A 21,563-nucleotide genomic window follows, 5' to 3' on the forward strand; every position below is an offset into this window, starting at 1 on the left:
TAAAATGTACCGTAGGAAGGGTATATCAAACTTTGAGACTATCATATTAACTTGTAAAACGTTATTAAGGACCTAGTAAGATCTTCAGTAGATCTACTTTTTAATTTTGCAATATTATGAACATGATGATTAAAAATTAATAGACCCAATTTTTACATGGACATAAAACTATAATTATTGATAATGAACAGCTTTATGCTAGTAGCATCTTGGAATTATCTTGATTTTTGTGACATCAATTTCTACTGGCATAATTATAAGTCCAATAAAAAAAAACCCTAATGGGGTTTTTTTGGTTTAGGGTTTGATTGGAAAATTTCAGGAAAACATTCATGAGTTGCTACTTTCTCTTTATCTCTAACACTCTGCTTTCCCTGCCCCTTAGTCCACATTCACTGACTCAGAGACTATTTGGAGAGGACACCTGTTTTAAATGGATCCACAGGAAATACCTATGTTGTCTTTTCATACCCTGACCCTGCATCTGGTTGGCTGAAATGTGATCATGATTAAAAAAAAAAAAAATGCTGCCCACAGACTGAGGCAACTTCACTGTGACAACATTTACTGGAAGACAGAGGGAATCCAGTTTATTTTCCTTCCATTAAGCTGTGGTATTGTACGGTAGGAAAAAAATAAGTAAAAGGGCAATGTCAGATTAACCCTCAAAAGATTAGTATTAAGTTACATGCCGGGTTTTGCTTCCAAACTCAGAACGGTTTGTTTTGAAGCTGAACGCTCTCTTGAAGCAGAAACAGTTATCTGACACCCCTTTCTCTATAACCTTTTATTTATAAACCTCTTGTCCGAAGTTCATGGTCTGTCCTGTTGTATCATACACTGACATGCTATTTATATATCTCCTGTGGAGGAGGAGCACGGGGCAGTCCATCCGCTGGAATAGAATTTATAAGGTAATTTCATAGTGATTAACAGTCTATCAGTAAAAATCCAGTTGCGTTCAAAATAAAGAGACCCTCGGAAGCCCCAGGCGCGCGGGTTTACAGCCCACGTGCAGGCTTCCACCGGTCCCTCCGCACGTAGCACCCGCCTTGGCCAGCAGGAACCACCTCCGCCGCAACCCCTCCGGCTGCGACGTTTGTCCCCACTGGGGTCCCCTCCGTCAGGGCAGGTTTCCCGCCCTCCCGCCGGCCCCGCGCTCCCTCTCTGCCCTGCAGATGCCGCGCGCTTCGCCGGCGGTGTTCGCACTCGGAGGCCGCCCATCCAGCCACAGGACGCCTAGGGGGCGCCCCGGCCGGGTCTCCGGGGGCCCTGCGAACGCAGGAGCAGAATGACGGAGATGACGAAAGAGCTGACGCCACGCCGCCCGTCCGCGGCCGCCGCTGGGGCCCGCCGACGCCGCCCCCGCCCGCGCAGGTCGCCGGGCGCTCTCGGTCGCCGGTCCCGCGGGGCGCGCCAGCCGCAGACCCCGCCCCGCCCCGCCCCGCCCCGCCCTGCGGCCGGCCAGTGTACCCCCGGCGCCCGCCCCCGCGCGCCCTGCGCCTCCAGCCCTCCCTCCCCGCTTTCCAGCCTGCCAGGCCTTTCGCGAACATGGCGCTTGTCCCGTGCCAGGTGCTGCGGGTGGCGATCTTGCTGTCCTACTGCTCTATCCTGTGCAACTACAAGGCCATCGAAATGCCCTCGCATCAGACCTACGGCGGGAGCTGGAAATTCCTGACGTTCATTGATCTGGTAAGGCCTTCCGCTCCCCTCCCCCGTCCGCCCTACACCCCGAGTCGGTGTGTGTGGGTGGGTGGGTGGGTGCGCGGGCTGTGCGCGCGCGCGCCTACCAGCCTCCACCGGTGTCCTCGCCTCTTCCTCAGTGATTGCGTCTAAAGGCCTGGCTGCCTCCGTAGCAGCACCTCTGAACCACCCGTTACAGGGTAGCTGGGGCACGAATGGAGGTGGGCACAGCCAGGTGGTGGGCTATTTGGAGGGGAACACAGACCTGCTTCTAAGACGTGACACGGAAAGAGTCTCAACTTAACAAATGGATCAGACGACCTTGATCGTGAGTGGCCTCAGACCCGTGCGCCCTCAGCGTGCTTTCCAGAGCACCCACCGTGGGATCCAATTGCAGCAACTGAAGGAAACTGGGTATTGTCGAATTACTTGGAGCTTCCTCTGAAAGGACCAAAATCCTCATGAAGAAGAGAAAGCACCTAATAAAGTTGTCTTCTTTGCATCTGTTTTCTTGCCCATTGTCAGTAATTTACTTCTAACCTTTCTCCCAGAAACATTAGGGGAGAGGTTTTCAAAATGCATTACCAGTATGTCTTTACACTCCTTATATTTCCACCTAAGAGTTTTCAATAGTTTGCATAAGCAGCTCTGTTGGCACAACAGGATAGCCTTGGCAGTTGCAGTTGTTTTCGTTTTTTTAAAAAAGCTTATCTACTTCTGGCACTAAAAAAAGGCCAGAGCATCAGAATATGAGCGCAAGGCCCAATGATGACATGGAGTGAAATCCAGGAGCTTAAGGGGGAAAGGTGACTAAGTTAGACTGGGTGAAACACACACGCAACAATGACCAAATATGGGTGGAGGGTTAGAACCAAATCAAGGAGTTCCAAGGACTAGAGAAAATGTGGAAGAAAATCCTGGGACACCACAACTACCCATCCAAGATTATACACAAGGTTGGCTGGCTGCATAAACAAGATGATAATCTCTAATTGTTGACCCTCCGTTTTGATGAAGAGAACATGATATTTCCAAAGGCTTAGGATCCCTCAAAGAAATGTAGTCAGAGGGCTTTTTGTTTAGAAAGACCACTTTATATTTGTTTTATGTTAGATACTTTCAAAGAAGAATTGAAGTGCTTTTTCTCAACGGTTTCCAAACTATGTACATGCCTTTGGGCTCCAAGACTTCCCAGGGTATAGAGGGTTTCAAGGGTTTCCAATTTTTAGATCCTCACCTTCCATCTCTTTCTTGAAACCGATCTGCCTCTGAGCATGGATAATGCCTGCCAGTTCTCCTTCCTTCTTCCTCATTCATCTGAGGGATGAGCACATGACAAGGCTCTGTGCTGTATTTATCTGTTCCTTTTAGCATTCAGAATACAGATTGTCACCAAGACTATCTTCACATTTGACTGAAAAAACGAAGTCAGACTTGTTTTGACAGGAAGTCTTATTGGGTTGATTGGCTTGGCAATGAGAATGGGCTCTGCCAATTAAATTATGTGATAGAGCAGACATTTTCCATAGACTGAATGAGTGAAATCTGCAGCCCTGAGGTTCTGATAAATATGTATTAGAGCATTCGAAATCATGTTCCTTTTTCAAGTGTTTAAACTTATGTTAAAAATGTTTAGATGTTATTTAAAAATATGTGCATAGATTTTCGGAATTCTTCTAGGGGCTATGCAAATAAAATTCCTCTTGGTTCACTACCTTATCCCATTCCTTAATCAGAGCTCATTAAAGCTAGCCTGCTGCAGTGTTGCCAAGGAGCAGTGCTGAGCTGAAGTATTGTTGGAGACCCTACCAGAGCCATGGGAACTGTGAATAGTTCCCAGAAGCACCTTTGTATTAGGTACAGTTTGGGGGGGAGGGCGCAAGGAAGGGGGTCAGCAGGTGAGAGGGGTAGAAATTGAGGGTATCAGTTAACCCGTGAGAGATGACTACTTCTCACATTGGCATTGCCTACTGTGTGTTAAGAAACAAGGTTCTCAAGAAACAATATACTTCTCATAACCTTTGTATGACATGATACCACAGTAGAGCCAATCTCACTCTACAGAAACTGCCATAGAGTTTCTATTTTAGCACTTGATGACTGGACATGCCTGTTTTAAATATTTAATCGCCACAAATATACTTCCATCTACTAGAATTCAGGCCATAAGTTCAAACTTGATTTGGTTTGTTTCATATTTAGATTCGGTTTGTGTAGGGCCTTCAGCCAGTTATTCAGACTTTTTACTTTCTGTGACTTCTGATTGAAATATAATAATTATCTTTAATCAAGAGTTCCTGTGAGAAAGTATGTCTAGACTGTATTCATAAAAACATTCATGCAAAGTGTTATTCTTTTAATGATTAGAGATTTAGAGTCTTTAGGGCTTACGCATTGTACTGTTGTTGAAACAATCGCCTGCGCAGTCCTTAGTAATGGCATGAAAAAATTAGGCTACTATAATTTACCTATTTGACTTTTCATTTTTTTCCATGTTTAAAACAAACTCTGAACTTTATTACTTAGTGCCTTGGACAGTTTTAAAGATTCTAAGCTCATTAGAGCAATTTTGGAGGAGGCTTTAGCTTCTAAAACTTTAATGAGAAAGCCCTTTTTCTAGCCAACTTGGATTGCAGAGTCAGGACCTTATCCTGGTGGTCTGATTCCATGTTCTACCGCATCATTTTACCGGAACCTAAGTCGGGAGTATCAGGCTACATGTATCCGGGAGCCAATGGTTCTGTGGCAGTGGCCATTCTGGCAATATCCATATCGCTCATTGAGTATTAGAGTCATCCCAATAGCATCAGAGCTCATGGTGAAAAACTGAAACACAGGTTTTTGCTATCAGTAATCTTACACTGTTCTTCCCCGAAGAACTTCTTTTCCTAGCATTGAAAAACTGTAAGAGAACTAAAGTGTTATGAAAATTCAAGTTAGTAAATAGAAATGGAACCCTGTCTTGGTGCAGTAGGCAGACTAATGAGCCCTCAAAGATGTCTACATCTTAATCCTTAGAGGGTGTTAGGTTACATGGCAAAGGAAATTAAGGTTGCTTGTCAGCTGACCTTAAAATAGGGAGGCTATCCCAGATTATCCATGTGGCCCAATGTAATCACAGGGGTTCTTAAAATGGAAGGAAGCAGAAGGGAAGAGTCCATTGGAAGAAGATGTGACTGTGGAAGAAAAGTCACAAGAGAGACACAACATTGCTGGGTTGGAAGGTGGAGGAAGGAGCCAAGAGCCAAGGAATGTAGGAGGTGTGTAGAAGCCAGAAAGAACAGGCAGTAAGTTCTTCTCTAGAGCCTTGAGAAGAAACCAAGTCCTGCTGACACCTCGATTTTAGCCCAGTGAGACCCATTTTGGACTTCTGACCTCCAGAACTATAAACAGCACAAATTTGTGCTGTTTAAGACACTGAATGTATGGTAATTTGTTATAGCAGCAATAGAAAACTAGTACAGTTGGTTTTAAATCCTCTGACCCAGAAAAAAACTTAAATGTTGTTGTACTTATGCAGTGACTCAGCTAGTTCTTTATGTGTATTAGATAACTGGTTAATTTTAGCTTTAGCTTTAACCAAAATAAAGGTTTTTGCCTACTGCATCCATGAAACTATGCAGAGGAGACAACAATGGGCACTATGAGGATCTATAAAAACTGAACAACATAGGAAAAACTAGGTCTTTTCTTTACTGTGAAGTATTTTAGAATCTATCGTTATGCAATAGGCCATGTCAGGAGAAGGAATACTCTCTTAACTAGAAATAAGCTAGAAAGACAGAAAATCTAAATGAACTAATGTTTAATATCTCCTTAGTCAGTATCGCAGCTGATGAATTTTCTTGAAATGATGCAGATTCATTCACTCATTTGCTGATTAAAGGTTAATTCCCTAAGTTATACAGTAATTGCTCCTAAAGATAGTAAAAATGAAGAATCGGAATAAAACCAGAATAAAGAAAAGAAAAAGGCATTTGTATGTTGAGACCTCAAAGTAGTGCTGGAGTGTAATAGGTGTTTAGTAAACATTTGAATAAATGGAAACTTTTTCCAAATATTCAGTGAGTTTTCTTGTCCTATTCCCTCCTAAAATATTCAGAATAATAGGGATTTTTGAAACATACCAACCAAAATTTTCTTTAGATGTGTATGGTACAATGTCTAACACATGAGTCAGAATCAACTTCTTTGAAAAACATGAGCTGGACAGTTGTTATGTAAAAAATTAAATCAATATTGATATTGAATTTGAGACCTTTTGATTTTTAAAGATTGATACAGAAATAGGCTGTCCCATTTGCTCTGATTCGGAGTGTTCACCATTGGGAGGGTTCTAGTGTCTTAGGGCTCCATCCTATTCATTGTCTTGTACTGACTTTTCCTTCACGCGTGGGCAGCGCACTGTTTAGACCCCACGTCCTCCAAGTGTGGTCTGAGGGCCAATAGCAGTGACCTTATCTGGGAGCCTGTTAGAACTGTGGAAACTCGGGCTCCCCTCCAGACCTTCTGAACAGAATCCACACTTCCAGTAAGTATTACATGACTGCTTGGCATGTTCTGGTTTGGTAAATTCTGGGCTAGGCCACACTGGTTTTGTTTTGTAACTTAACATGGACTAGCCTATAGGATGCAGCCTCAGTATTAATTCTGCCCACTGTATTTAAAGCATATTTAAACATATTTTGAAACATATTTAAGGTGACTTTTACTGTGGCATAATTAAAAATACGTTGTAAAAAATTACAACTTTAAAGTAAAAGAGAGTTATATGTATTAGGCACCAGGGAGGGGTTATTTATTGCAATTGAAAAAGAAATTTAGTTAATCTTCAGGGCAACCAAGGCAAAAAAAGAATACATATTTGACTGCATTGTCCTTAGCAATGGACTAAAGGAAGAGTAGCAATTTGTCAGGAAAAATAGAGTGGTTCTTTCCAGGCACTGACTTTTCAAGGTTATTTATCCCTCAGACTGTCATATAAAGGACATTGGGTAACATTGTAGATAATGCCTTTGATTGATTTTTAGCAGAATATATAGAAATATTCTTAAAACTGATGTTTCTTTCATCGTGATTTTTATGAAAGCCAAATCATGGTCTTATATTTTGACTGGGTGAAGGCATTTTTGTAAAGGCCTAAAGTAATACAATCTAGGTATTTATTTTTGTTATCTAAATCCTTATTGCAAAAGAATTTAAGAAAATCACAGAGGGAGCAAGATAAATAAGGGCTCAGATGTTGAAAAGCTTGGGGTGTTCAAAGGGCAGGAAATGGTCAAGTATACCTAGGGGATACTTTTTCTTTCTTTCTTTCTTTTTTTTGCTTTTAGACATGCTAAGAATTTTTGACATTTAAAAAAAATGTTAAAAAGAATAAATTGCATAAGTATACTAACGAAAGCATTTAAGTTTGTCTTATATTTACTTATGTACTTGTAATAAAATATTCTTGACTCTAGTTCATGGCTTAATTTTAAATAGGAAATAAAATATCTTGAGAAGAGATTCTGTGTATCATTATGTAACTATGGTATTTTGTTTTGCCAGTCATGTGAAGGCCAGTAGTTCATTGAGTATGCTGAACAAAATTAGGTGGGTTTTTTGTTTGTTTGTTTTGTTTTGTTTGGATATCCTACAAAGAGGGTGAAACTGCACATTTTTTTTTCCAGTTGAATTAGACTTGACCCTAAAATGTGCACATAAACATTAAGGATGAAATAATGCTTTTTTCTAACCCAAGGGAAGAATTATGAGTATAATACTTCACATAGAATCCTCTTGACCCTCTTTGAAAGTGTTTCTTTTGGATTAGACATAAAATAGGGGCCTGGTTTTGTCCGAGTGGGGGAAATAGTTGATGATATAATCACCCATTCCCTTTCTTAGTTGCAAATGTTATTGAAATTACAGAAAGTCATCTGACCACCAGCTGAGGTCACTTTTTTCCCCATCCCTGCCATCCTCCATGTCTGGTATAACATTTAGCAAAATTGGTAGCTGCTCTTGAGGGTTTTCATTTGTTTCTCTGTGTTCCCCTAAAATGTCATATGTTTCTGTGGAAGTGTGAACAATAGTACAATTTTCCATATTGAATCAGATGTTCCTGTGATCCAAGCATATTTGGAAAAATCTTACTGCTTCAGATTCCATAACAACATAGCTTTGTTTTGTGTCTGGCAACCTGTGGCTAGACAGTTAAAGGGCCCATTTCTCACCTGCAGGGTAGTCCTGCCAGGTATAGTGAGCACAGAGAACTCTGAATGTGAAAGACCCCGTGATGGGATCCATTGTGGAGTGCAGCAAGATGTGGAAGGTAGCTTTGATAAGCTAGATCAAGACATGCTAATCAAGAATAACCAGAGAAATTGCTTGAATTTGCAATGTGGCAAGAATTACTACCATTCTGAAGCTTGAGAAAATGGATGTGTTCATATACAGGGCTTTGGAAACATGGAATTCTAAAAAGTCAGACAATGGTCTAGCCCCTTTGTATTGACTTATATTTAGACCTGTCAGGCTGTGTTATAATTTAAAATTTTAATATCAAAAACAACACATAGAACTATAGAAAATTTGTACAATACAGAAAGCCATAGGGAAGAAAGTATATTCCATTTCAATGATCCCTGATTTTCTGTGTGTCTTAGTATTTTAGTGCTTCAAGATGGTATTTATTTATTTATTTTTAAATTAAAAAAAAATTTTTTTTAAAGATTTTATTTATTTATTTGACAGAGAGAGACACAGCGAGAGAGGGAACACAAGCAGGGGGAGTGGGAGAGGGAGAAGCAGGCTTCCCGCCGAGCAGGGAGCCCGATGCAGGGCTCGATCCCAGGACCCCGGGATCACGACCTAAGCCAAAGGCAGACGCTTAACAACGGAGCCATCCGGGCACCCCTATTTATTTTTATTTTTAAAAAGATTTATTTATTTGAGAGAGAAAGAGGACAAGCTGGGGAGGGGCGGAGGGAGAGGGAGAATCTCGAGCAGACTCCTTGCTGAACACAGAGTCCGATGCAGGGCTTGATCCTACAACCCCAAGATCATGACCTGAGCTGAAACCAAGAGTTGGATGCCTAACCAACTGAGCCACCCAGCCACCCCAAGATGGTATTTATTTCAGAGTTTTGTATATACACAGAAACATACATAGAGAATCAGACCGCAGAAATATATGTATATGTATATATGTGTGTGCACATATATAGTCAGATTAAACAAAAAATTACATTCTTTGCAAAAAATTATTTTTAAATTATAGAGAAAAATATTTATCACTCAGATACCAACGTTAGTATTTTGGTATTTGCCTTGAGCCATATATATATTTTCCTTTAAAATATAAGTTCAGTGTATACGTATGGTTTGTATACATTTATTTTTTAAATTAACATACACCAAAATTCACTTTTTGGTGTACGGTTCAGTGATTTTTGACAGATGCACAGAATCATGTAGCCACCACCACAATCACATAAAAATACTCTTTTATGCTGACCCCTTACAGTTAAATCCTTCCCTGGAACCACAGATTTGTTCCCTATTCCTATAGTTTTACTTTTCTAGCAAATATATATAAGACATACCATAGTAGCCTTTGAGTCTGGTGCTTTCCATTTAGCACAGTACATTTTAGATTCCTCCATGTTGTGTATATTGATGGTTTGTTCAATTTTATTGTTGAGTAATATTCCATGGTATTGATGTACCACTTGGTTAATCCATTCATAAGTTAATATGCATTTGAGTTTTTTCTAGTTTGAGGTGATTATGAAAAAAGCTGCTATAAACACTTACATACAAGTTTTTGTATGAACATGAGTTTTCAATTTTTTGAGTAGGTACCCAGGAGTGGAATTGTTTGGTTATATGGCAAGTATGTGTTTGACTTGATAGAGACCACCAAACTATTTTCGAGTGGATGTGCCATGTTGCGTTGCCATTAGCAATCCATGAGAGTTCCAGTTGCTCTGTGTCCTCATTAGTGTGTAGCATTGTCGGTCTTCTATTTTAATGATTCCAGCTCTTGTTTTTGGTTTTTTGGTTTGTTTTTTTTTTAAAGATTTTACTTATTTATTTGAGAGAGAGAGAGGGCACGAGGTGGGGTGGGGGCAGAGGGAGAAGGAAAAGCAGACTCCCTGCTGAGCAGGGAGCCTAATGCAGGACTTGACCCCAGGACGCTGGGATCATGACCTGAGCTGAAGGCAGATGCTTAACCGACGGAGCCACCCAGGTGCCCAAGATAAGTGTACTCTTGATCCTCCTTATTATGTTTTCCCATCCCCTGCCCCGCCTCCCCTCTAGAAACCACCAGTTTGTTCTCTATATTTAAGAGTAGGTTTATCTCTCTCTCTTTTTTTTTTTTTTTCTCGGTTTGTTCGTTTGGTTCTTAAATTCCACATATGAGTGAAATCATGTGGTTTTCGTCTTTTTCTGACTGACTTATTTCACTTAGCACAATACCCTCTAGGTCCATCCGTGTTGTTACAAATGGCAAGTAAATCTTTTATATATAATTGGCATTTTTATTGAGACAATTGTAGATTGATATCAGTTGTAAGAAATAACACAGAGAGATCTGTGTAGGCTTTACTCAGTTTCCCCCAATAGTGACATCTTACACAACTGTAGTATATCACAACCAGGATATTGACATTTAAACAGTCAAGGTACGGAACCCCCTGCAAGGACCCCTCATGTAGCACTTTTATGGCCATACCCACTTTCTCCCTCTACCCCATTACCGATTGCTGGCAACCATTAATTCATTACCTCTTTCTATGATTTTTGTCATTTCAAGAATCTTATATAAATGAAATGATGTACATATGACTTTTTAGAATTGGCTTTTTTGACTCAGAATAATTCTGTGGAGATTCACCCAAGTTGTACATGTGTCAATAGTTTGTTCCTTTTTATTGCTGAATAGTATTTCATGGTATGAGGTGTATCACAGTTTAACTAGTCACCCATTAAAGGACATCTGGATTGTTTCCATTTTTGAGCTATTGTGAATAAAGCTGCTATGAACATTCATGTACATATTTTTGTGTGAACATAAGATTTTATTTCTCAGGCATAAATATTGAAGAATGCAGTTGCATTCTTTTCCGAGTTTTTAGTTGTAATTAGTGAGAGTGATAGGCTATAGTCAGTTTTCACCATTTTGGCTGGTACCAAAAGTAGCTTACATGTAATTTTAATATCTGTTCTTTTTCCACCTAGCATATTTTGTAAACATTTGCCTCTGCCATTATACATTCTTCCATAATGTCATTTTTAATGACTGCATATTCCTTCATATAGATGCTTGTATTGATTGTCTTGGTGAACATATGAATAGATAAATCTTAACACACGTTTGTGATTATTTTCTTTGGATAAATTCTTAGAGGCAGAATTGCTATATTAAAGTCTTCGAGAGATTATCTTAACTTTAAATCAATCAATTTACACACTCTCCCATATTTGGAGTACTTATTTCTCTATAATCTAGCTTAACACTATGAACAGAAAAATACTTCCACTGATCACTCAAGGTCCTTAAACTTCACAATGTCCTGTCCAGGAGATGCCCTGCAAATATTTCCTCACATATCTCATAAATGTAAGTGTTTAGGTGTCTTTGACTCCATGTTTACAAAAACCAATGGTATTAGACATAATTCGTTTGGGCTCATCAATATTTGAGCCAAGCATGAATCTTCAGTTGTCCAGAGCATCCCAGTTAGAGTGGAACTGACATGGCTAAAGTGAGCAAGAATAATTTTCTCTGCACAATAATCTGGGTTTGCTTGTACATTCCATTCATCTTGCATTAAAAGTTGTAGTTTAGCTGAGTCATCAGTGATTTGCAAGATGCAGTTTGAAAAGCCAACATCAGGAGTCTGAAGAAAGTGTGTTTTCTGTAACATTACACATCCTTCTCTTTGTAATTATATTGATACATCTTTGTTATTTAAAAAAAAAGACATAGGAACATTACAAATGCATATAGAATGCAGAAATAGATTATCTCTTCTAACATATGAAGGCATGTGTTCTATACCAGAACTGATCACTTCTGTGTCAGCCTCTGTCTTGTCCAGAGAAGAAAGATGGCACTTAAATTGGGTAGTTTGAGTGAGTTTAGTGACAGAATGATTTACAAGGGTGGGCAGGGCATAGAGAAGGCACAAGCTACAATACAAAACTTGTAGGCTAGTAATGGGGGCAAGCGATCCCTGCTAGGCCTGAGCAGTGACTTTTTGTGCTCTTGCAGCATGGTGGGACCCTTCAGGAAATGAGTAAGCAAAACAAATACCCCCCACGTTTTCTTTTCTTCTTCTGTCTGATCTACCAGTACTTCTCATTGTTTAAACCCGATAAGAAGTTATAGGGTCAGAAAACCTCTTCATGCAGTGCACAAAGATCTACCAAGGTGAATATAGGAAAAATTATTGAATTTAAATCTCCTACCACAAATACATTCAGAAGTCTCTGGCTAATTTGCAAGTATTTGTATATGATGAAAGAACATTTATATTTCACAAGATATTTATTTTATAGTTGAATATATAAAATAATTCTTAACATGTAACTTTTACTAAAATATACTTTCAATTTATTGGAGAACTATATACAACACATTATATACCTATTACATAAGGCTTTGTAGTGTAAGAGATGAGCTTTAGGTTCAGGAGTCAGATTGAATTTGAATCCCAGCCTTTTCATCTACCAGCTATCTGACTTTGGGTAAATTTATTATCTTCTCTAAGGCCTGATTTTTTTCATTTGTTGAATGGGCATAATAATAGTATCTATCACATATAGTTGTGAGGATTAAATGAGATAATCATATAATCCAGTGCCTGGCATGTATCAAATACTTAATAAATGTTATCTGTTATTATTATAATTCTTACATATATACCTGTAACCAGAGACAAGAACCATGATTCAAGAGGACTCTGGTCATTTTAGGATGAAAGTAATTGTGTCACTAAGTATAGTGTTCAGAAAGGATAGAGAGTTCAATGATAAGTACACAGGCTCTGGAGTAAAATCTCTGCTTTGTGCCTTAGTTTCTTCATCTGAAAGTTGGGGATGACAGAAATACATTTGTGTATATGTGTGTGTGTGTGTGTGTGTGTGTATGTGTGTGTGTGTGTGTGATGAACATTCACAGTAATGTCAAAAGTTTAGAATTTATAGCCAGATGTATTCTCCAGAATCTGAGAGAACAGTCCATGAAATCCAGGACTAGTGAAGTTGTTTTCAAATATGTAATTGATAGCCCCCCATATCTCCTGGTCTAAAAGCTGAGATGATCTCAGGGCACCTAGGTGACTCACTCAGTTGAGCATCCATTTTCGGCTCAGATCATGATTTCAGAGTTGCAGGATAGAGCCCCTCCCCAGGCTCCATGCTCAGTGGAGTCTGCTGGAGATTCTCTCCCTCTCTCTCTGCCCCTTCCCTGGCTTACGTATGCACGTGCATGTGCTCTCTCTCTAAAATAAATAAATCTTAAAAAAAAAAAAAACACACAAAAACATGATGGTTCTGAAGCTCTTATTTCTGATTCAGGGATAAAGTATCTGGAAACACTTATTTTTTATTCCAGGGGGTAGATCTGGAAGGCAGCCAAAGTGTTGTCTGACTGGTTTCGGTAAAACCCAGAAAACAAGAGGGCAGGAAGGAAGTAGGAAGAAAACTAGCAGAAGTACATTGCATTCTGGAAGATATCTTATATACAAACAAAGTGTTGGAGCCTCCTGCTAATAAGAGACCTGTCAGTAGTGCTGTACTCTGGGATTCAGAATTTCTTTTTCATGTGCTCCATTACTTGAGTGTGACAGAGACCAACCTATAAGTCGGGGGAAATGCTTTCTCAGTAGATCGGAGGTTATTTACATGGAAGCTTTCAAAATTCTACACAGACCTAATAAGACCAAATATTTCATAGCAGAGATATACTTTGAGAACGTGATAATTTTTTATAACTGGTAACTGTAAGTACAGTGCTGAGCAGTGTTGGTTTTTGCTGCTTCCATTGCAGTTTACATGGATGAATATAAATTATTATGCCTAAACTGGCTAAATTATCTTTTCTAAACCATTACAATGCTTTTATCATTAGTCAGCCTCAAAGGTCAGTTCCAGTCTTATTTAGTCCTATCTTGAAGGAGAATGAATAAGATGTTGTAAAGACCTCATCCAATCAGACTGCTCCCCTCTTTGCTCTTAAATTGTGATTTCAAATAACATAAAATACCTCACAGTATGAATTTCCTTGGATTAAGATTTCATTTATGTTTATGCTACCAGAGTGCTATGCTGATATGGTCAATCCATACTACATGACAATAACTGATAAGCAGTTTTCTTAATGACTTCTCTATCTTTGAAAAAATAAGTTAAAAAAGAAAAAAGATATCTTTCAATCGAAACATGGCTCTCTATCGAATATAAGTTAGAAGTAAATAGGAACATATCATAGGGACTGTAATATAATTGGCAATTGCTTTATGTTTACTTTACATTTTTACTGGAGGGCAATCGAGCATTATAATTTAAAATGAACATTTTCTAATAATATTTAAGCTTTTTCCATATATTAACATCAGTTACACTCATAATTTGACTGTACTCAACATATCTGAGCCGATTTGTGTTTGCCACAGAAAGCCATTATGATGTGACCTAATTTGACATTTAAAAAATTGTCATTAGTGACCTTTGGCACAAATAGAAAGGGAGCAGCACTGTACCAGAAGATCTAAATCATAAAGGAAAATAAGATTTTTTTTTTTTCCTAGAAGAATACCTGTTGATGAAATCTTCCTTGCTTTTTGCTGAAACGGGGCTTGCTGTGTTATTTTATAGTGGGAGATTTACTCAAATATCCTGCCGCAGCATCTCTCCCAGTCCTATGTCCCCTCATTTTTTTTAGCATAGGTTCTGTGATCTGATATAAGCACACCCTCGAAATCATCAACTACAGTATCCCTTTTTGCCTTTAATCTTATTTATGTAGAATATATGTAATTCTGATTAAACCCTCCCACCTCCTATTTTACCTCAGTGTTTTCTGTCTCAGTAAATAGCACCATCATCTAGGACTGTGGTGTTGGACACATCCAGAGTGCACTGTTTGTATGGGTTAATTGAATTTTGATTTGTATTTTCTATGGGTTTTCCCAAAGGACATCTCATTTATTCAAAATGGACTTGAAAATGTAAACAATTTGGCAACCACATCTGGCCCTTGAGATTTTCAACCTACCTGGGCAGCTGCTATAATGATTATGTGATGAAAATGATCAACTAATATCCCTTTGTGTGAGAAATTGTGAAAATCAGAGAGTAAGTTTCATATTCGCCAAAGCACATAATACCAAAAAAAAAAAAAAAGAATCCAATCAGTTTTAAGTCTTGGATAAATTTTATCAAAAGGTTTTTGATTTTTTTTAAAAAAGCATTTTTTACCTACCGTTTGGGGGGTAACCACACATTTTTTTATTCTGCTAAAGATGTCCATATTTGTTTTTGAATTAGAAAGTGGTAATATTATATAGAAAAATTGAAAGAATTGACCAAAAAGTGCCACTGGAACTGATAAGTGATTATAGCAAGATTGCAGGATATGCTTACTTTCCTATATGCCAGTAAAGAACAAATGGAATTGGAAATTAAAAACACAATACCATTTACATTAGGACCCCCAAGAATGAAATACTTAGGTATAAACCTAACATAATAAGTACAGGAAAACTACAAATCTCTGATGAGCAAAACCAAAGAACTGAATAAATGGAGAGATATTCTATATTTATAAATAGAAAGGCTCAATACTGTCAAGATGTCAGTTCTTCCTCACTTGATCTTTAGATTCAATCTTATCCCAGTCAGAAACCTAGCAAGTTATTTTGTGGGAATCAACATACTGATTCTAAAGTTCATATCGAGAGGCAAAAGATCAAGAGTAGCCAACAGAGACTGAAGGACTGATACTACTGATACTCTTCAAGACTTACTCCAGCCTGTGTGGTATTGGCAAAAGAACAGATAAATGGATCGATGGAACAGAATAGGAGAGACTGGCAATAGACACAAGTAAATTCAGACAACTGATCTTTGACAAAGGAGCAAAGATAGTCTTTGCTGGAGCTGGACATCCACAGGCAAAAAATGAATCTAGACACAGACCTTACACCCTTAACAAAAATTAACTCAAATGGATCAAGACTTAAATGCAAAATGCCAAACTATAAAACTCCTAGAAGATAATATAGGAGAAAACCTAGATGACTTTGGGTATGGTGATGACTTTAGATTCTACACCAAAGGTATGATCCATGAAAGAAATCATTGATAAGCTGGACTGCATTAAAATGAAAAACTTCTGCTCTGCAAAAGATAAGAAAAAGAGAAGACAAGCCACAGATGGGGAGAAAATATTTGCAAAAGGCATGTCTGATAAAGCACTGCTATCCAAAATGTACAAAGAACTCTTAAACCTCAACAGTAAGAAAACAATCTGATTAAAAAATAGGCGAAAGTCCTTAACAGACGCCTCACCAGAGAAAATATGCAGATGACAAATAAGCATATGAAAAGACTCCCCACATCATATATCATCGGGAAATAAAAATCAAAACAACAGTGAGCTACCACTACATGCCTACTAGCATGGCCAAAATCTGGAACACTGACAACACCAAATGCTGGCAAGGATGTGGAGAAACAGGAACTCTCATTCATTGCTGGAAAAGGTGAGGCCACTTTGGAAGAGAGTTTGGCTGTTTCTTACAAAACTAAATATGCTCATACCATATGATCCAGTAGTCGTGCTCCTTGGTATTTACCAAAGTCATTGAAAACTTATGTCCACAAAAGAACCTGCACATGGATATTTATAGTGGCTTTATTTATAATTGCCAAAACTTGGAAACAACGAAGATGTCCTTCGGTAGGTGAACGAATAAATAAACCATGGTACATCAGACAGTGGAATATTATTCACCACTAAAAAAATTAGCTATCAAGACATGAGGAATTTTAAGAGCATATTATTATTTTTTAATTTTATTTATTTACTTGACAGAGACACAGCGAGAGAGGGAACACAAGCAGGGGGAGTGGGAGAGGGAGAAGCAGGCTTCCTGCAGAGCAGGGAGCCCAATGCGGGGCTCGATCCCAGGACCCTGGGATCGTGACCCTAGCCGAAGGCAGACGCTTAACGACTGAGCCACCCAGGCACCTCCTAAATGCATATTATTAAATGAAAGAAGCCAATCAGAAAGGGCTGCATACAGTATGACTCCAACATATGACATTCTGGAAAAGGTAAAACTATAGATACAATAAAAACATCATTGGTTGCCAGGAGTTGGTAGGAGGAGGGATGAATAGGCAAAGCATAGAGGACTTTTAGGGCAGTGAAAATACTCTATGTGATACCATAATGGTAGATATATGTCATTATACATCTGTTCAGACCAATAGAACATACAATACCAAGAGTGGACTCTAAGGTAAGTTATGGACTTTGGGTGATGATGACATGTCAATGTAAGTTCATCGATTGTAACAAATGCACTGCTTTGGCAGGGGGACATTGATGAAGGAGGAGGCTGTGAAGGAGGGGCGGGGGTGTGTGGGAAATCTCTGTACCATCCCTCGATTTTGCTGTGAACCTAAAACTGCTTTTGAAAGTCTTACTTTTTTGGGGAGACCTGGGTGGCTTAGTCGACTAAGTGTCCAACTTGATTTTGGTTCAGGTCATGATCTCAGGGTCTCAGCATGGAGTTGGCTTGAGATTCTCTCCCTCTGCTCCTCTCCCCACTTGCACTCTCTCTCTCTCTCTCTCTCTAAGATAAATAAATAAAATCTAAAAAAAAAAGGTCTTACTTTTGAAAAAAACAAATATGAAATATCAACGCAAAAATGCATCATTAGCTCTTTTTATATGGTGCTGCTACGGAAGAAAACTTCACAAGCCTTTTAGCCAGTAATATTGCAAAGATCAAAGAGGCTTTCAAAGGGATGTCAAACTAACAATAAATATTGGTACTCTCTCTGCATAAGCCAGGCTTGCTATGCTATATTGCATAGAGTGCTCCACATTCTAAACAAGACAAAACCTTTTCAAAAATCGGTCATGAGACAAATGATAAACATAAAACAGGATAATAGACTGGTGCACAAGTTATTAGGTATAATTATAAAATTGGGCTTATTACTACTGTTGCTTTCCATATCATGTTCCTTTCCTATCCTATATTTCTGCCTTCTACCTAGACCTAGCTGCCATCCTGATTTTTGTGTTTATCATTCCCCTTTTTAAAAAAACAGCACGAACTACTAAGCAATATATTGTGTTGGTTAGTTTTGGTTAGGGCCTTTATAAAAATGGTATCATTATGGAAGCTTTCTTTGTCCAAATAGAAATAGCATGTCTAAGGAGGGTGAATCTGACAGTACAATGAGCCATTGTGATACTGTTTACATGCCTGTGTTTTATATTGCCCTGAGTGCTGTGTAATTTGGTCTTGCAACTGATTAGACAATTAGGAATTGGAAGGGTGATATGTAAATGTTACTGTCTAATTGACAGAACGATAGAAATGTGTATTTGTGGAATTCACCTGCTCTGTTGTTTGGGAGGCCTGGTGCCAAACCAAAACATGTGTGTTAATGGCAGACCTGTGACCACCTTTTTAAGAGAATTCAGCCAAAGTTGAATTCCATTCAAGTACAGTTGTGTTTGTTTGCCTGTGGTGTCAATACTGATTTTAAAATGTATTTACCTTTTTTAATAGCTTCAGTCAGCATTGTTGAAACCTTCAAACACATGGATATATCTCATGTGCCCTGATGCCACCCATTGACTACGCTAGCTTAGTTTTTGTCTCTGCTTATGCTAGTATTTTCTATTCTTCCAATATCAACTGCCAAGTGGATCCTCTGAACCGTAAGATTTACATGAGGAGGCCTTCCCTTTGCTCTTAGAGAACTCCAAGCACTACTCATTGCCCCAGGTTATTTACTTCAGTCTCAGAGATGGTTGGGGTTTGTTTTCATTAAAATTATTCTTTTGACTTCAGCATTTTGTCTCAATATGATTTGGATAGAAAATGCTATCAATTATTTTTATAAGGAGCGCAGAAACAGAAGAAACTGACATTTGGCCATAACTTTAATCTACAAAATAAAAAAGCATTCATTTACTTTAGGAAATAATAGGAGTCCATATTAATGAAACTGTGTTAGTTAAAGCTACCCAGTTTTAAAGGTGCTCTCTTAATATTCTGATCTATCTTTATTCCCTTTGTTTTAAAAGGCAAGTGAGATAATACACACACACACACACACACACACACACACACACACACACACACACACCCGATGAAGATTTTACAAGATGCTAGTGGAGACTAGAACAGTGTAGTCATACTTAAAGTTTATTGCCTTAAATAATTAATTCAAGCTCACTGTTAAAAAAGTTTGAATTTTATTTTGTATCATCTTTGTATGCATATCTGAGAAGCTTTGATTTTTCTTACAAACTCTTTTTACTTATACTTATGTTAAACTGCTTTGAGTAGCAGGTATAGGTAAGTTGATAAAAATGAGATGTCACATTGCTGGCTTTTATTCTTTAAATTTCTATTTTAGGGGAGTAAGGTGAAAAAATGTGATAGTGAGATGGCACTTGCAGAGGCATCTGGGAGATCACTGAACCCAATGATCAAAATAATCCTGGAGAGAACATTCCATCAGTTAAAGTACAAGTAGCCTGAAAGAGTGGTACATATCAATTATTCACACCACTGTGTGAATTACTCTAAGTAGGTAATCACATTGTTTGCCTTCCACCATCTTAGCCTAATTTCTGGGGAATTATTGGTTAGAAGAAAGAGGATTGAGTTGGAAGGGTGGGGAGAGGAAGATCATACTTAAGGGAATGAATTCCTTCTAGAATAGAGCTTGGAGCAGGTACAGATCTGCAGAGGCTGGAGACTGGTGGAGGACAGCATGAGGGGTAAGGCCCTGAAAATTGGAAAGATGGAGTCCAGAAAGGCTTGTCAGGCGTAATCACCATAGAAACCATCTACTGTGACTCCTGAGTTAACGTCTGGGAAACATTTTCAGTCAGAAGAATGACTTAAAACATCCAGGAGATGTTCCATGGAAATGTCATCCTTTCAGGACTCCAGGTGTTTTTTAAAGACTGTAGACACAACACACTCAATGGGAGATTGTGTTAGTTTTTCATTGTTGCATTCATTTTAACATTCTGAACCGTGAATATAAGTGTCCTAGATAAAATAACAATGGCTGGTAATATTTTTCATCACCATCATACAGCTTTATTTTTTATTCTAGTTAAGAGATATCTGACTTAATAAAATACAAGGGTTAGTTACAAGCATATGAGACAGATGTAGACATGTCAAAGTAGTCATTTAGTTTTTCATCAAAGCCAAAACTAAAGAAAGAAAAAACAAAATAAAACTCCATTCATCGGATTGCCATGTTATTTTTTTATATATATATTATGCCAGATTCCTGAAAATTTGTGTATATATGAGGCACAAATATCTAGCATACATATGTATCTTAGGCCATTATCAGTGAATCTGTTCTTTTGGAAAGTGTCACTGGATTATATGTTTAAAATCAACATGAAGGCAATGAAAAATAGCCAGTTTTATTAGTTGACTTGTTTACTCAACAAACTCTTTCTGAATATCTACTCTGTACCACTATGCTAGATTATGGTAATACAGTGACAAGTAATATACAGTCCTGCCTTCAGAAATGTTGCAGTCTAAGGAGGGTGTCAGGCCCAAACACTCACAAAACAATGTGGAAGTATAGGGAGAGAAACCTACCAGATCTTATGAGCGATTCAGAACTCTACTCCTAACCATCATTGTTGGATTCTAAGGTAACATTGATTAGCTACATTAAGTCCACCCACATAAATAACCACACTGCTTGGTGGAATCTATATACCCATTCTGCCTTTGCCTGGTGAAGTATATGGCTTTATTTAGAAATCCACTGTTTTAGCTCATTGAGGTTTCATTTATAGCATTGACAGGGCAGATGTGATAAATATAGATGTTTTCTAAAATGAGCTACTGAATGTCCTTTTTCCTGATAAGTTCTAACCCAAAATTCTTCACTAAAGGAGAATTACTAGGACCTTGGAAGAGGTTTGGTCACTAGCCAGGATTCTTATGAGTGAAAAATACTTGCCCATCAAAATATTTTTGCCTTGATTTTTCTGCCCTAAATGGAAGGATTTGACAATATTTCTGATTTGCTGCAGCAGCTGCTGCTGGGAATGCTGGGGATGATGGAAGGATATTTCTGTTTTTATTTTGATCAACCCCAGAGGTGTTCCCCAGAAGCCATGTGATACGCGAATGCAGAGCTAAGAGTCTGTCTATGCTGGTTTCTGAGAATCCTCTCCGTTACCTTTCTAGTGCCTCCTTAGGATGACTTTTTTTTTTTTTTAAGGGTTTTACAGTTTATCATTCAATACTATGGAAACAGTGAGGCATTAAAATAAAAAAATAGAAACATTGAAAAGTTGAAGTGCTTATAGCCCTATTATATAAAGGCCTTAGCCACATATTCCTCTAATCCCTTCACAGTAGTAAGTGAAGGACTCTGGCCTTTCTTTTAATTCTGAGGTGGTGCTTCCATCTTACCTCATTTTAGTGGAAAGATCCTTTTCTTCATGAGGACCCCTCTTTCCATCCCGAGGATGCCATCTGTGCAGAAGGACAGTGGTCCTTTGTCTCAATGGGGCACTTTGTAGTTCTAAAGACCTCTGAATATATATATATATATATATATATATATATATATATATATAT

The 21,563-nt window shown here is 38.4% G+C and overlaps 1 protein-coding gene across 5 annotated transcripts in view; it reads left to right on the forward strand.

Annotated features, from left to right (window-relative positions):
• The first annotated feature begins 1,353 nt into the window (after positions 1 to 1,353).
• Positions 1,354 to 21,563, forward strand: part of AIG1 (androgen induced 1) — a 254,629-nt gene continuing 234,419 nt past the window's right edge. For 2 of the 5 annotated variants that reach the window (XM_073894023.1, XM_073894022.1), the window contains exon 1: positions 1,429 to 1,692. In XM_073894023.1, the coding sequence (XP_073750124.1) occupies positions 1,552 to 1,692 (141 nt within the window). In that variant the 5' untranslated portion in view covers positions 1,429 to 1,551. Of the gene's footprint in view, positions 1,693 to 1,823; positions 2,191 to 21,563 lie in introns of those variants that run through there. The other 3 variants (XM_073894024.1, XM_073894025.1, XM_025866167.2) reach the window with 3 other exon arrangements.

The sequence above is a fragment of the Callorhinus ursinus genome, unplaced genomic scaffold (genome assembly GCF_003265705.2).
Source record: "Callorhinus ursinus isolate GAN/ISIS: 27379988/994484 unplaced genomic scaffold, GSC_fseal_2.0 scaffold6, whole genome shotgun sequence".
In the NCBI taxonomy this organism is placed as follows: domain Eukaryota; kingdom Metazoa; phylum Chordata; class Mammalia; order Carnivora; family Otariidae; genus Callorhinus; species Callorhinus ursinus.